Genomic DNA, 15,172 nt, shown 5'->3' on the forward strand with positions numbered 1-15,172 from the left:
TTTATAGCTGCCAAACTTTGCATGTTGTTGTCCATAAATGTTTAAAATCACAAATTTAAGGTTCCTGTGCTAACGGTCTTCCACTTTGCGCTCGTTTGGTTTTTCAGCTCTTCAGCCGGCTTACTTTAGACTATTGAGAGCGTTTCCTCTTTGGCTGTGTTTTTGGAATAATAGAGGATGAAAATGCCGCTTAGGGATGGCACTTGAAGAAAAGAGGCAGATTAACAGAGGAAACAAAGTGTCAAAACAAATGCGAAAATAAAAGGAAAGAGAGAAGATTGGCGTGACCATGGTAGCCTTTCCCAGAAGTCTGTTCAGCGGAGGAGGGCGAAGCGTAAGGAGCAGAGCGGAGAATACGGCTGGCAGTTTGCGGCCTGGAATGGTTTGGCACACCGTCACTCCAAAATGCGGTTTCCACCATGCCTCCCCCATTAGAGTCTTGTGTTACATGTATTGCAAACATCTGCACACACACACTCGCGAAGCAGACAGCGCAGTCAAAACAGCCCCTAGAAATTTCTCGGTCGTCCCGAAGAAAGATGGAAATCACTCATCTTACCCCCACCCGTCCTTTCTCCTTCTCCCCTCCCACTTAAAGATGTTATTAGAGGCACCAGTGGCCATGTAATCACTTTGGCTCTCCCATAGGAAGACACTCGCGCACACCTGCCTCGGTAATTACAGCTGAAGATGAGGTCCCGCTCGCTATAATCCCAGTGAATGGCTGATGCAGTCTGTAAACGGCGGGTCAAGCCGCACTGCATAGCTTCACGTCAACAGCAGTAAAGCGTGTGTGCGTGCTTTATGCTCTTTGTTTGCTGCTCTTATCGCTGACTTAATAATGTATTTACTGTACACAAGTGCTTTTATTCTCATGCAAATGCGTGCACAGAAAAGCAAGCACACACTTCAGCCTCCTACTCCTACTCACACTCAATGCAAACACTCCACTCCCTTTTTTTTTTTTTGCTTTTGCAAAACTACACACACACACACACACACACACAGGCACAGAGACCATGTGTATGATTCCATTGGTCCCCCCTCATTGCATTAAGCTTTCTTTCCAATCTTTGTTTAGTTTTTCCACCTTTCTGTCTGCGATAATGCTGGCAGCAAGCAGCTTGTTAGCAGAGCTTTCCCTTCTTTTTCCTCCTTGCTCACTCAGACGTTCTGCAGTCATCCAGAAGCGCCTGCCTCACTGCCGGAGCAGCAATGTGACAAGTTGCTCCGCTCATGTGCACACGCACATATTAAATTTGAGGCGCATGTTACTTCTTTAACGCAAATTACACTCTCAGCAGCCTTTGATGTAAATGTGTAATATTGTTTCGGGTGAGATATCCCATAAGGGATTTGTGTTGCATCTCGGCGTAAGAGGAGGTCTTTTCTCATTTGAATTGCGACACTAAAAAGGCGTTCAATTGGACGTCTCTATCTTGCAGCCTCATCTTATTGTATATGATAATGTTGTGGTGCAATTTCTTCCCCCCGTTTGCAAGACAGCTGATAAAATCAGTCATAGTAAAGCACCTCTCTAGATGTGGCGCGGCTCACACTCGCAGCTGTGTGTGTGTGTGTGTGTGTGTGTGTGTGTGTGTGTGTGTGTGTGTTTGTGTAGCTCGCTCCATGCTGATGATTGAGTTAGTGTGATTTAGTGATGGTCGGAAGATGAAATGCTGCCGCTGCGCCGTGTCTAGCAACTCGCTACATGCACTTATCTGACGACTGCTCGCTATAGGCATTTAATTCTCAGGAAGAGACGCAGAAAGGGAGGAAGAGGGAGAGATAAAGTGATGCCGGGAATGCTCAGGTGAGAGAGGGAGATGAATTCATGAGCACAGAAGGAAAGAAAGATGATGGAGCCGATAGAGAGGAACGACGGCGTCTTTTTAATTTTAGCGAGTGTGGGAATTAGAGTCCTCAGCAGTGATGAATAGGTTTAATTTGCTGTGGGCGGCGTACTTACTGTACATTGTATGCGTTGATGCACGGCGACAGAATAATGCCACATGTAGCTCGGGCCTTTGTTCTTCCCATCCGGCTGTCCGCAGCCTGTTGCATGTTTCTGCAGCTGCGTCTTGAGGATGAGAAAGACTGTGACCTTTAGCGCGCACTGTTGGTGAAAGGCCACAGGTTCGTACACACACGCGAGTCATAGCAGTGCAGACATGTGAATGAATACCAAATCTAGTCAATGAGGACCTGGAGTGCAAGTAAAGTGATACGAGAGAGTTGGGCAGATTACCGAGATCTGATCCCGTCAGCTGATGAGGATATGTCAGGTGCAGCCAGGCCTGAAACATCAGGGTTTGCAATAAACTAAAATTATGAGGGAAACGTTCAAAAGAGTTTGCGGTTTGATTTCAGCATTATTCCAATTTGGATAAGTATGGAAGAAGATTGGAAGGAAAGTTTTGAAAAATGTTTTCGGGCTTTAACCCACTGTCTTAAATGTATGGCCTCTGTTTGTTGCTTTCTTTCTTTATCTCTTTCCTGCTTTCACAAAATGCTTGGAACTCTAACTTTATTTATGCATCCTCTGTGTTCCGTCTGCATTAATAAACATGTTAAATTAGCAAAATGACGAGACGAGTGAAGCGTTCCTCTTTCTGCTTTCTGTGTAATCGGAACAATTATAGTGAGCATTTGAATTTGTTACGGTGACATTGATTTGATTGTATTTTTCTGCATAAAATTAGACTCGTCGCTTGAGGTGACATTTGTTGTGAATCGGTTCTGAAAGTGTAAACAGAACTGAACTGATGAATGAATTAACTTAGTAAGTTTTCAGAAAGATTGATAGTTTTTTCCTTTCTTACAGCGTTAAACAAACCAGTCCTGAAGTGTTTTGATAGCCAACTGCCTCACATTCCTGTGTTTGTGTGCGAGCAGATATGTTCGAGGGCACCATCTCCTCCATCAATGTCACCATGCCTCTTAGTCTGTCATGGTTCTAATGAGGCAAAGGCTGCCTGGTATCCAAGTGTCTGACCTACATATGGTTAAGGTTTACTCTAAGCCCATCTATGTGTCGGGCCTGTGTGCGTGTGTGTGTATGTGTGTGTGGTGGCAGTGGGGGATTTGTCCTATAGAAGTATCATGGCAATCGCTCATGTGTGCTGGTCCATCTGCTTCCACCTTTAGAAGACAGCCAGTCATGGATCAGATGGACATACATATGCACACATTCTGCTATACATGAAGAAGAATCTCCCTTGGCGACAGTTTATGTGCCTGTGTGTTTCTGCTGTGTTTTTTGGAAGGTCAAAAGTCACATTGTAGTTGAAGGTTTAATAGTTAGATAAAGGTGTCCATAAATAGTTAATATTGGATTGTTCTTTCAAAAAATGCACAGGAATAACTGTTAGCAAACATTACATATGGGACTTTATGAATTTCTCATTGAACTGGGTGAACATACTATATTTGCATGGTATTTACACAGGAGCAGAGGAACCAGGGATCTCTGTTTGAAACTGAACCACACATACATATCTAGCAAGAAAAATGGGTGTTTTCCATTGCATCTGTTGCTGTTTAAGAGCAGCTGATAGATCTGTTTTTCTCGCACAACCCAGATCCCGCCAAGCTTGCGATGCGATAAGACGAGAGTGATTCCAGTCTTCTACCCGAATACCAGTGCTAGAGATAGAAAACTGCTAAGACGAGCAAAAAAAAAGAAAAAAAAAGATGGAATCGGAGAATTTCACAAGAAGCACGTATTATCCAGGCTGTGTTTGCCTGATGGAAATGCCTCCTTGCTTTAGAAATAACGATGGCATTTGGAATAAAGCCTTATTGTCGAGAGACGTTCCTTTTTTGTCTATAATGATTTTAAATGCTAAGCTTAAAATTCCTCTTTAGAGGGGCATTTTATAGTTCTTCTGCAGCTTGAAATCATATTGTATGATTAGAAATGACAACATTGGGGTCTTGCTAATGTGCCAGGACGAGTTATCCAAGTCATGTCACTATATCACTCTGCTTTCACTCTGTCAACCTTCCCATGATCACATCCTTTAGTTCGGTCGTTGTTGAACGCGACTCCTCTCCTGGTCATCATCACCATAATGCTGCTCCTTTCATTTCCTTTTGTTCTGCAGAGCTTCACGTTGAACTCCCCACTTTACCGGGCTCCTCTTTAAACACATGCACATTTTACTATGGGGCCTCCTGTCACATCAAAGGCAGGAATGCAGAGGCCTGTTGCAATTGCGCGCAACTGCACATAGTTATTGTCAAGTTTCTGCCGTGTATGTTCTTAATGCTGTTCAGGCTGGTGGAGATCTGCGCATTAACGTTCACACTTTGCTGTGAAACATCAAGCCCATTATGTAAACTGCGTGCTGCCGCACCTCTCAGATCGACATGGCAACACCTGGAATGTGTTGCTCTGTTCGGTTTGATTTTAATTACGATGGACCATTCCATCCCTTTTCTTTACCTCCTCTTAATGTGTTTCATCCTTTCCTTTCAGTTCACACCCTAGAGCAACACTTTTCTGCTGGACTCCTTCTCGGCTTCCTCAGCCACTCCGTGTGTGAACTCCTCCCTTCACTCCCTCTTGTTTTCATCCCATAAAATCTGAAATTAACTCACGCTCCATCTCTTCTAACTCACGGCTACGGCAGGCGTCATTTTTGTCGGCGTGCCACTGTCTTATCACCCACCTCTCTCAGCCTTGCAGTGCCAGCCGTCCCAATCAGCAAGCGAGCTATCCAGTATTTCTATCAGAGCTAACCAGGCCTGCCTGGCACAGATAAAACCCAACACCGGGGGCTTTTTGGTGGATCGGCAGGCAGAGGGGAGATGTTAATGCTAATAGTACAGATGAGAAATGAATGTTAGATGTTGTAGGAGGAGGATTATGGGTGGTATTCAGGAATGTTGCATTGTGGCGATTGTTTGTTGTTGGTTTATTTACTTGCAGTCGTATTTTCTCTCACAGGGATTATGCAGGGTTTCTGAATGTCTGGTAATAAAGTCCGTAGGGATGTCGAGGAAAGTTGGAAACGGTCCACTTTTGCAGTCGAAGTTACCCTGAAACAAACTTTCCTTTGTCATTGTATCAGATTTTGATTTCTGTGAGATAGGGGCAGTGTTCTCCAGAGAGCAAGACGTTCCTCTTTATCTCTGTCTCTTTATCTCTGTTAATTCCTTTTTTTTTTTTTTAATTGGCAACCATTACCAAAGATGGAGTAAACAAGAATTTTAGGTTTGGAGTTCTTTTAGTAGCCATAAACAAAGTTTCTAATCTTTAAATGTCATGTTTGAGCACCTTCATTTTTGCCTCTTTGTCATGAAGCTTAACATTTGTTAGCAGGTTATCTCACTTGAGCCCTGGATCTCTCCAGCTCCTCCAGAGTTAATATGGGTCTCTTAGCTGCTTCTCTGATTAGTGCTCTCCATGCTCTGCCTGTTGTTTTACTTTAGATGAATGGTCATGTCTGATTTGTGCCACATTCTTTCTCATTTTTGTTTTTTGTTTTTTTTTTCCAGGCATTGTGAGTTAACTCTGTGTTTTTCTCTGTAATCTCTCTGCTTTCTCCTTCCTGTTTTCCTTTCCCCTTACTTATAGCGATGCCTCTAATGTGTTTAAAGTCTGTTAATGTTGCATTATACATGTTGACAAGAGAATAGGATTGCAGCTTGTCTTGAAAGCACAAGCACAGCATCATTCTGTGAAGCCATCCATCAAGCACTTAGTGGAGAGCTAAGCAATACAGAGAAAACAATGAAACTAAGGCACCTTCTCCTGTCACTGCAGACTGTTGAATTGATTTCTCAGCTTGGTTTATGTGCATTCACAATGCTCGGCATCCACACAGATGGGAGGGATACACTCCTCATTTTGTAAATCAAGCTGACTTTTGCACGTTAATACGGCTCGCAGATGAATATGAAAACCAACACAAATGCGTGCGTGATGCCACCAAGCTCGCCAGTGCACACATTTAACCTTACTAGATTAAACGCAGCATTCCAAGGCACAGTCGCTCAGCTTGATTTAATTAGACGTCCTTTATGTGTCCAATACACCCACCTTTTCATTCCTCCACCCCTCTGTTCACTTCTTGCATCCCTCACTCTTTTGTTGTCTGCCTGTTTCTCCGACCAGCCTTGGCTGCGGCGCCCGTAGGACAAATTGATTGAAACGATTTATTACCTATGTTTTTTTTTTTTTTTGTTCCACGTCACCTGCCCTCGCTCCCTCGCCGTCCCGCGTTCCCGTCTCCCTCGTCGTCATTCTTTCTCGAGAAGTGTCTGCGATGCGGATGACCTATGTCTTCGGTGTCAGAGGCGCAGAACGAGGTGTGGGCAGAGACAAAGATTGGATGATGGGATCAGTTTGTAATCTGGGGATCTTGCAAACCGAGAGAAAGCACAGACCGACAAGCAGATGGACTCGAACAGAAAACAGGAAGGCTGACAGACTGCCTTTCATTCTCCGTATTATCTCATCTTTCTGTGCGCAAAACCAGTCTGGGCTCGGACTGGTCATTAGCCAGTGAACTGGAAAAGTCTCATATTTTGTAGGATGCAGGGAGCTCGGCGAACAAAAGCATTTCTTTTCCTCCCTCTGCATATCAACCTCTTTGTGCGGACGTATAAACTGTGCAGCAGTGCGCGTTTGCAAGCCATCCCTGAATGAAATGTATCCTTTGTTTACGGCCCCATTATCTAGATAATAACATCCATATTTCCTCTCATCTCCAGTGCTTTATCACAGCCTTATGAGCTCTTTCACTCTATCTCTCTATCTCGCTCTGTTTCACAAACACACACACACACACACGCACTCTCACACAGAGGCAGAGAGAGAGATAATGGGATTGTTGCCTCTGGTTTCTTTTGGTGAGATTGTAAATAAATTCTTCCATTATAAAGTGTGTGTTTTCAGCACCCAGCCATGTGTTTCTTCCCCCACCCCACACACACACCTCCCCGTCTCTGCGTGTATGTACACATCAAAGCACAAACAGCATTACCATACGTATCCGTCTCTGTCTGTGTACGTCAGCTTTCATCTTACTGTTTTTTTCTTTTTTTTCTTCCTATCTACCTGTATGTGAACCTATTTGTCTCCGTGTGTGTTCAGGATCATTTCCCAGCAACTCATCGCCTGCTGTCCTTCCCTTGTCACTGAGGGCTGATAGCGGCACCGGCCTACAAAGCTCGGTAATAGAGAGCCGACGCTCGTCCCAGCACACCCCCTCCACACCCCCGTCGCTCTGCACTTTTCATTTGCTGCTGAGATGGATTTGGCTCACAGCCATCTCGGCCAGCCAATCTCCTATCTTGTATCTGCACCATTACGCTCCAAATCTGGGCAAATTATTCGCGGAAGCTAAGAAATAAAATCTGAGTGTTTCCATACAGGCTGTTTTGTGAGCGTGCTGATGTTTGCTCCTGAGCAGTTAGGGTTGTTTACATGGCAGCTTTAGCTGGGCAGGTTTTCATCCAAATAAGTGCATTCTTACACACACGCACACACGTGCACAAAAAAAAGGTGTTTTATGATTCTTGGTTTATGCTCTGTATTGACGCTACAGAGCTCTACTTCATGCTTTCTTTGGTTCTGGCAATGCAAGCCAGAGAGTATTTTAAAGCGGGATGTTGCAAGCTTTGATCAGTAATTTATGAATGACCGAAGGCCGCTCAGAAAGGGGGAGGAGGTGGCTCGTCTTTGTAGGTTTATGACTGAAACTCAGAAGGAGGTTTTTGGTTGTTGCGGGGAAAGCTGGATTTTTTTTTTTTAGATTCATCAAAAAATATTTGCAAAGCCTGTGATGCAGTTTTGCAAACTATGCATGTCAAAATATTTTCTTTTTAAATGTTCGCTGCGAAAGGCTCATTGGAGATCTGGTCGGGATAAAATTTCAAATTTTACACTAAGGAGTTTAGTCAGGAACTCTGAGGCCTAGTCCATATGGAACTGGATATCTGGGAAACCACATAAATTTTTATGTGTTTTGGCCTTTCATCCACTTATAAACTCCATTTAATAATCACTAAAAGTGATTATTAATAAAAACTCAGACCAAAGTGGAGATTTGGGAATTCTCCTTTCACGTGTTTGCATACATATATGGGAAACCAGAAATTTAGAGGTCTGTACATTATAGTTAGTAACAAATAATGTGCTGGCATCATATATGTGAACAGTATTGTTTGGGAATGCAGTGGAGGAAAAAGGACTTCTATGACAGAGGTGCTGATTTTTATGTTTGTTCACTTTTTGCTTTGTTTTTTACAATCCCAGTTGCTCTAATACGTTGAGTTATTAAAGAAAAATAGTGCTTCCCAATTTATTGTTTTGTGTTTATATTCTTTATATTCTAACATGGTATTTAAAAGTAGTTAAACCTCACAGTATGTCCACACAATTAGTTGTTTTGAAGGATTGTGATTGGCTGACATAGGTTTTAGCTTTACCCTGCACTGCCCCCTGTGGGCTTGGCATGCTTAAAACACTGCCAAAGGTGTACTTCAGCAGGTTCATGTGCATGAACACTTTTCTTAAATCAATCCTGTGTGCAGAATATTATTTTTTTAAACAACTTTGAAGAGACTTGTCTTTATAAAGACCCAGCTACATGTGTACAAGACCTCATACAAAAATGACTTGAGTGGTGAGGCTATTGGATCTGGATCCCTTTATGATAAGTTTCTTGAGAACTGAAGTCTTAAGCTACATCAGTTCTCAAGCTGCGATTGTCATGCATGCTGAAAGAGCTGCAGGGAGAACTGCAACTTCACATTGCAGAGGTTAAAAAGTTACTGGCTGAATCGCACGAGTAGGTGTGATTCAGATGAGTCGTCATCTGGATCTGGACCTCAATGGGTTCTAATGAAGAAATAAGCATGGTATCTTTTGAAAACTTTGTGAAATAAAAAAAAATTAGGAGTTTTACCAGTTCACATCTAATATGGTTTTCCTGTGTATTTCCTCACAGATCTTGGTGAACTCTGTGAGCTCCAGCCGTCCGGCGGTGCTCTACGAGAAGGTGACCGTCAGCGAAGGAGGAAGTCCTTTACTGAGAGACATGCTGTTCAGCCCTGACCTGCAGCACATCTACACTCTGACTGACAGACAGGTGAGGTTATTGCTGCAAATGCTCTGCAGATGTTGCGTCCATTGCTTCTCCCTGTGCAGCTGCGATCCAGAAGAAGTAGGCGTCTGAAATTCCTACATGTGTTAAACACAAACACACATATGTAGCTATCAACAGTGTGCCTCATTAAATTTCCCACCACAGGTGATTTACATTCACTGGCAATTTAATTGGCCTGAAACATCAGCTCCCCCAAAGTAGCCTTATTGCCAGCTGTCCAGAGCAGATCTCACCCCTATTAGCCATTATTTGTGTATATCTTAACCTTCCTCCCCACTGCACAATCACTGCACAGTGCATCCCCACTGGATTTAATTGCAAGGCAGCACGCATTCAGCCCAGCTACACATTACCCCTCTGACAATTTGCTTATAATCAAGACATTTCACACACTGAGACATATAGGGAGTGTTACAGGTCACATGTGGTGTGTGTGTGTGTGTGTTTTCAAGTGGTCATTAGCAGCCCCCACCTCTGGTGAAGGTTGTTCTGTTTTAATGGTGAGCTAGATGGAGGAAGAGGCAGGGAAGTGAGGAGGAAGAGGAGAGCATGTCGCATCTCTGTCGCTCCCCAGGCCCAGCTGCTCCCCTCGTTTTTCTGTCTCATTAGTGCCGTGAGTGAAGGATGCAGAGATGGAGGGAAGAGAAAGGAAAGGAAAGTGGGATTCAGCATAATGGGAAGATATTTCTTGGTGTACAGTAAAATTGGTTGTTCCTGGAGCGAAAGCTGTATGTGTAGGCATGAGTTGGTACAATTACACATACCAATTTGTTTAGCAGTGAACACAAAGATTTTAAGCTGAAATCGATAGAAGAGCTTGCATGCTAGCTAGCTTACCAACTGTAGATTTTAAACAGGGTCACCTTATTGAGAGTGGTGGATGGAGCTCCTGTACTTCCAACACCGTGACTGTCTGGGTTTTTTGCAGCCGGCGACCAAAGAGCTGAGGTCTGAAAGTATAAGGAAGTCTGCAGGCTAATTAGCAGTTTGCAGCACTAGCCTGTCATGATAAAACATTTTTGCTGGATAATAAATTGTCCCAGAAGTTATTACAATAAATGATAATATTGTAATTTTGAGACCATTTTAAGTAATACGGTGGTAATGGCATAATAAAAGTTCACTCTTAAAAATCAATAAACTTTCTAAGCCAGCTACTTATAATGACTAAACATTTCATTAAAAACCAGAATACTAAGACAGTATTTTTAACTGAGGTCTCATAACGTAAATTAATCTTTTAATTGCCTTGTTGTCGATGTGCCAGTTGTGTGAATCATGAACTGCTAGTGACTCCCACAAAACATTTTACCTCATTTAATTTGCAAAGTACGAAATGCTAACAGCACATATTACTGTAAGATTCAAAATTACTACGGGCTGCGTACATATTGTGATATGTATTTTCCCTTTTTCGGGTTTAAAACAAGCAAAGCACAAACTTTATTAGAAATATTAGAGACCACATGACTCGAATGAAACAACAGAGGTTCTAACACAGCAGAGCAAACTTGTTTTTACACAGCACACAAACTGTTTTACACTTAACGGTAAAACTAAAAGTCTATCATGTGACAATAGATACGTTATTCTTTTTATAGATGAAGACCAAATCTGCTCTTTTATCATGGAGGTTAAATTCTTTCTGTTGATTTTAACAATAGGAGAACCTTTGTTGCCAGTTTTCCCCATTTGACCTGGATGGTTTGGATCTCTGGCAGATTAATTGATGCATCTTCAGTTGCTAATGCATTAATATACATGCACCAGTGGGATTAAACACACTTTGTGGCAGCTGAGAGCCTGTGGGCCACATGGACAGATAATGTTGTGTGTAGACCCAAACACAAAATGGGAATTTAAACTCGAATTCAAATGGTTTATTCATACACACACACACACATACACTCCAGAACAGCCTCTCGCACTCGAGAACATTCTGCCTCTATACACCCAGCTTGCCCTTTTCCCCACTCAAACACACACCATACATTCAGTCTGTCACATACGTACCCACTTCTTCATCTCGCTGTGTTTGATCCCCATTAATGGTTAGCAGGCTTGGGTTAAGCAGAATGGGGTTCTACCATTGCCAGGCCTCCAAGCTACCCCCCACCCCTTTCCTCCTCAGCACTAATGACTCGAGGGGGCAATTCCCCTCGCTCACCCTCCATCCTACCCTCATCTTTATCCTCTGCCCTCCATCTATTCTACCAATGCCCCCATCCCTACTTTTTAAAATCCTCTCTTCAGCTGCTACACACGCACACACACACGCACACACTTAATGTTTCTGTCTAAGCCAAAATTGAGCCCTCCTCTCTCAAATGCATTCCACTGATCCCATTCCCATATTTTTAATGATCTCTTGATATTGCTGCGGCCCCCATACAACTGCGTGCACATACACACATTAACACTTCTTTTTTGTAAATTGAAAACAGTAGTAAAATTGCCCTAGATGTACTGTATCTTTAAGCTATTTGTTGACCAGAATCAGATGGTTTTCAATATTGATTGACTCAAAAGGCAGATGTTTCATGAATCAATAAATGCCTTTTGTATCACTGGTACTGGGTGAGGAAGACTCAAAGTTAGCTATTTTTATTACCACTGAGGTATTTGAAATGAAATCAGATGAAGAACATAGATGTCAGAGGCTGTTTTAAATAAAATTGCATGCTAAGATATCGCTGCCATTTGTTCAGTCTGTGAGAGAGCAAGACTTTCAGCAGATAACAGGAAGGACAAACGTAGTTTCTGCATCCTGTGAGACTGTGGAGCTAAAGTCAAATTCCTTGTTTGTGTGCTCAATTTTATCCAACAAAGATGATTCGTCATCATCCAGTGACTAAGTGACTGTGCGCATTCACTGGAAATAACTACTTTCCCTCTCCGACTGTAAGATGCCATCTGTGGTCCCAATCTTCTCTGATGTTTTTTTTTTTTTAATCAATGCACATAATAGGCCTTAAACAGAAAATATAACTAACCAGAACGGATGTTGGAAGATCAAAGCGTTGAAAACACTGAACCTCAAATTTCAAATGGGTGCATCTCTGAAAATCATACATTCTAGAGAAATATGGGTGTGGAAAGACTGAATGGAAGAGTTTTTCTACTTTTTCCTTGAAAAAGATGCACACGCACACCCACACACACACACCTATGTATTTATTCCGTGTGCGTGTGTGTGTGTGTGTGTGTGTGTGTGTGTGTGTGTGTGGGTGTGGGTGTGTGTAACTGGTTGCCTGTGGGGGTTCCTAAGACAAGCCAAGCACATTAAGGTGTCAGTGGACATATCCAGTGATGCGTAGCTTACAACAAGTCCCCCCCCTCATACACATACGCTGGTACACACACACACAAATGGAAGCGCAGGCGGTGAGTCAGAGTTAGGGGGGGAAGGCCTAGTGATTTATGACTCGCTCGGTCCCAGCTATATTCATCACTGTCGTTATTATCAATGGAGGATATGACAGCAGGAGCAGACGGCCCCGCTGTGTGTGTGTGTTTGATGAGATGGTGTGTTATTGCAGGAAATTTAGATCAGCTTACTTTTGACTGCAGTCACTCTGCTGGCTCTGTGTCCTTCACTGGAAAGCTTATTGTTTATCACCGTGGCAGATTTCACTTTGTGTCGTAGCGAATCGTAAAGTCACCTGCTGCTGACATTTTTGAAATCTAAACGTCGGCAACAATGATCTATTCAGTCACCTCCAAATATTCCACGCACACATCTTCTAACGGATGCAAATCCTTTTTTTTTTTTCACCAGGTTAGCAGTGATGTTGTTGTTGTGCTTCTGCTTCGCTGGAGTCGTTTTATCTGCACGGCGAGCTTCACTAAAAGCAATGTCACCCTTTGAGTCAATACCAACTTTTTGAAGCATCTCTTGAGCAAAACTCTCGCCGTAAGAAATCATCTCATGGTGTCTTGGCTCAGTCAAGACTTTTCATCATCAAATCACTTCCCTTTCCATTTTATAGTCAAAGTTAGGAAGCTGTGACAGCGTTTGAAGCCTCAGCCAGAGTTCCCCCCAACCCCCCTCTCTCTCTCTCTCTCCGCTCGGCCTCAATGTCATCCACACATGGCCACACACATCCTTGTTCCTTTCAAGGCAGCTATTGAATATGGTAGTGCCTTAGTGTGCAACACTGGCTAATTGCTGGAAGCATGAATATTCATCTTTGGTGTGGGAAGGCAACTTGCTTTTGGAGCAAAGGAGAGCAACTTGGAAAGAGGAAACAGACCCCACGTACTTGTGGAAAACTGTGTGTAAGGACAACCTTCATGTGTTAATGTTGCAACATCTTGCACACAAAATGTTTTCAGACTCAGACATGTTTTTACATTTTCATTTAGAACCACAAAGCTCAATGTATTTTGTTGTGATTTTTATGTGGCTAGAACAAAATACTTCACATAAAAATATGAATGTGTGTATTTTTTATGTGTCCCTCTTTAATGAATTTCCTCTAGTAAAATCGAGTGCCGCTGCTTGCCTCCAGAGGTTACATAATTGGTAAAAAAAAAAAGTACAATGCATGCAATTTAAATTCTGTATAAATACAACTGTTATTGAACATTATTGAAAAACGACATCACGAATAACCAGGAACACAGCAAGCAGACAGTTGCACTGAAGCTTAAAGTCAAGGTTATAATCATCTGCATAAGTTTTGGCAGTATGAAGACAGCCATAAGAAGTTCTGTTTATGGTTTATCCCAAGCCATGTAGGCAACAGTAAATGTGTGGCAGTATGCAAAACATGAGATTAATTCTAAACTTTTTTACAACCTCTTCAAAAGTCATGTAAAGCAAAGGCATTTTAACCAAAAGGATAACTCATTAGTCATCATTTAACCCAAGAAGGTCAGGCTTGGAGAATTAAACAGGTTTACATGAAAATGTCACAATTTGCACAGAAACTTAAAGACTGCAACAAAAGGGTTAATTTGGGGTTTAGTTACTCTTTCACAAATATTTGCAGACTGTGTTTACGTGGCAATCAACTACATTGTCTTTTTCTTTGTGCTTTATGTAAAGAAAAAAAAATCCTCAAACGATGTTTCAACAAAATTCTCATCTCTCAAAAGAATCTGAAGACTCAAGCCCATAACTATACGCACACACACAGTTCTTGTGCCATTTACAAGCTACTGGTATGAGTCACTACAATCCCAAACAATGGCCTTCTTTGTGTTGTTGGGTTTCTGAACATGGCCTCATCAAGTAATATCCTCCCCAAAGGCCTTCGTCAGACACCAGTCCTCTGTGTGTGTTTGTGTGTGTTGATCTGTTTACATTCACATATTACTGGTTCACTGCCAATCTCGTTAGCAAACACATTAGCACAGAGTGACATCAACATACATAATAAGCAGCTGGTTGCATCAGTCTAGACTGCCATTTCGCTGGGATAGATGCAGCTAATCAGTCAGTTATAAGTGGCTTCAAGATGAATTTCCCACAATTTATCAAACTCTGGTTGAGTGAGGAAATCCTGAAGTTAACAAGCACATAATGTAGTGTTTAAGCATGGGCTACTGTTGAAAACTGAGTAAGATAAAAGAGGAGGCACTATTTAAATGTATTATTTTTCTCGCTAATATTAATTAACCAAGCCCATTAGGCACTCCCTCTCTTCATTTAGATTTATGAGCACCCTGATTTTTTAAATATATTTTTTTAGCTTTTACGTCTACTTGCTGCAAAGCTTCTGGGAGTGCTCGTGTGTCCACACCCCAGACATGCAGACTTTTAACCAAGGCGATGGTCATTGTTATGGAAATGTTAATAGATCTGGTGCAGCGAGGCGGGCAGGCGTACAGTCACAGGGAGGGGAGGGGCCGGGGTGAAACGGTGGAGGGGGTGTAGTCATGTAGGTATATGGCACTCAATTACAAGAGTTCAAACTATTAGAGCACCTTTTCTCAGCACAGGAATGAGCTCTCACAGCGTATGATTAACAATATGGCTCGTCATGGACTGCTGCGCGCTGCGTGTCGGTGGCCTCATTCACTCTCTGGCGCATTTTATGAAGGAAAAA

The 15,172-nt window shown here is 42.5% G+C and overlaps 1 protein-coding gene across 4 annotated transcripts in view; it reads left to right on the forward strand.

Annotated features, from left to right (window-relative positions):
* The window catches only part of plxna1b (plexin A1b), a 213,921-nt gene that overhangs the window by 79,437 nt on the left and 119,312 nt on the right, over nt 1–15,172 (forward strand). For all 4 annotated transcript variants that reach the window (XM_008409387.3, XM_008409389.3, XM_008409388.3 and 1 more), the window contains exon 4: nt 8,961–9,101. In XM_008409387.3, coding sequence (XP_008407609.1) covers nt 8,961–9,101 — 141 coding nt within the window. The remainder of the gene's footprint in view (nt 1–8,960; nt 9,102–15,172) is intronic.

The sequence above is a fragment of the Poecilia reticulata genome, chromosome 5, assembly GCF_904066995.2.
Source record: "Poecilia reticulata chromosome 5, P_reticulata-male-v2, whole genome shotgun sequence".
Classification (NCBI taxonomy): domain Eukaryota; kingdom Metazoa; phylum Chordata; class Actinopteri; order Cyprinodontiformes; family Poeciliidae; genus Poecilia; species Poecilia reticulata.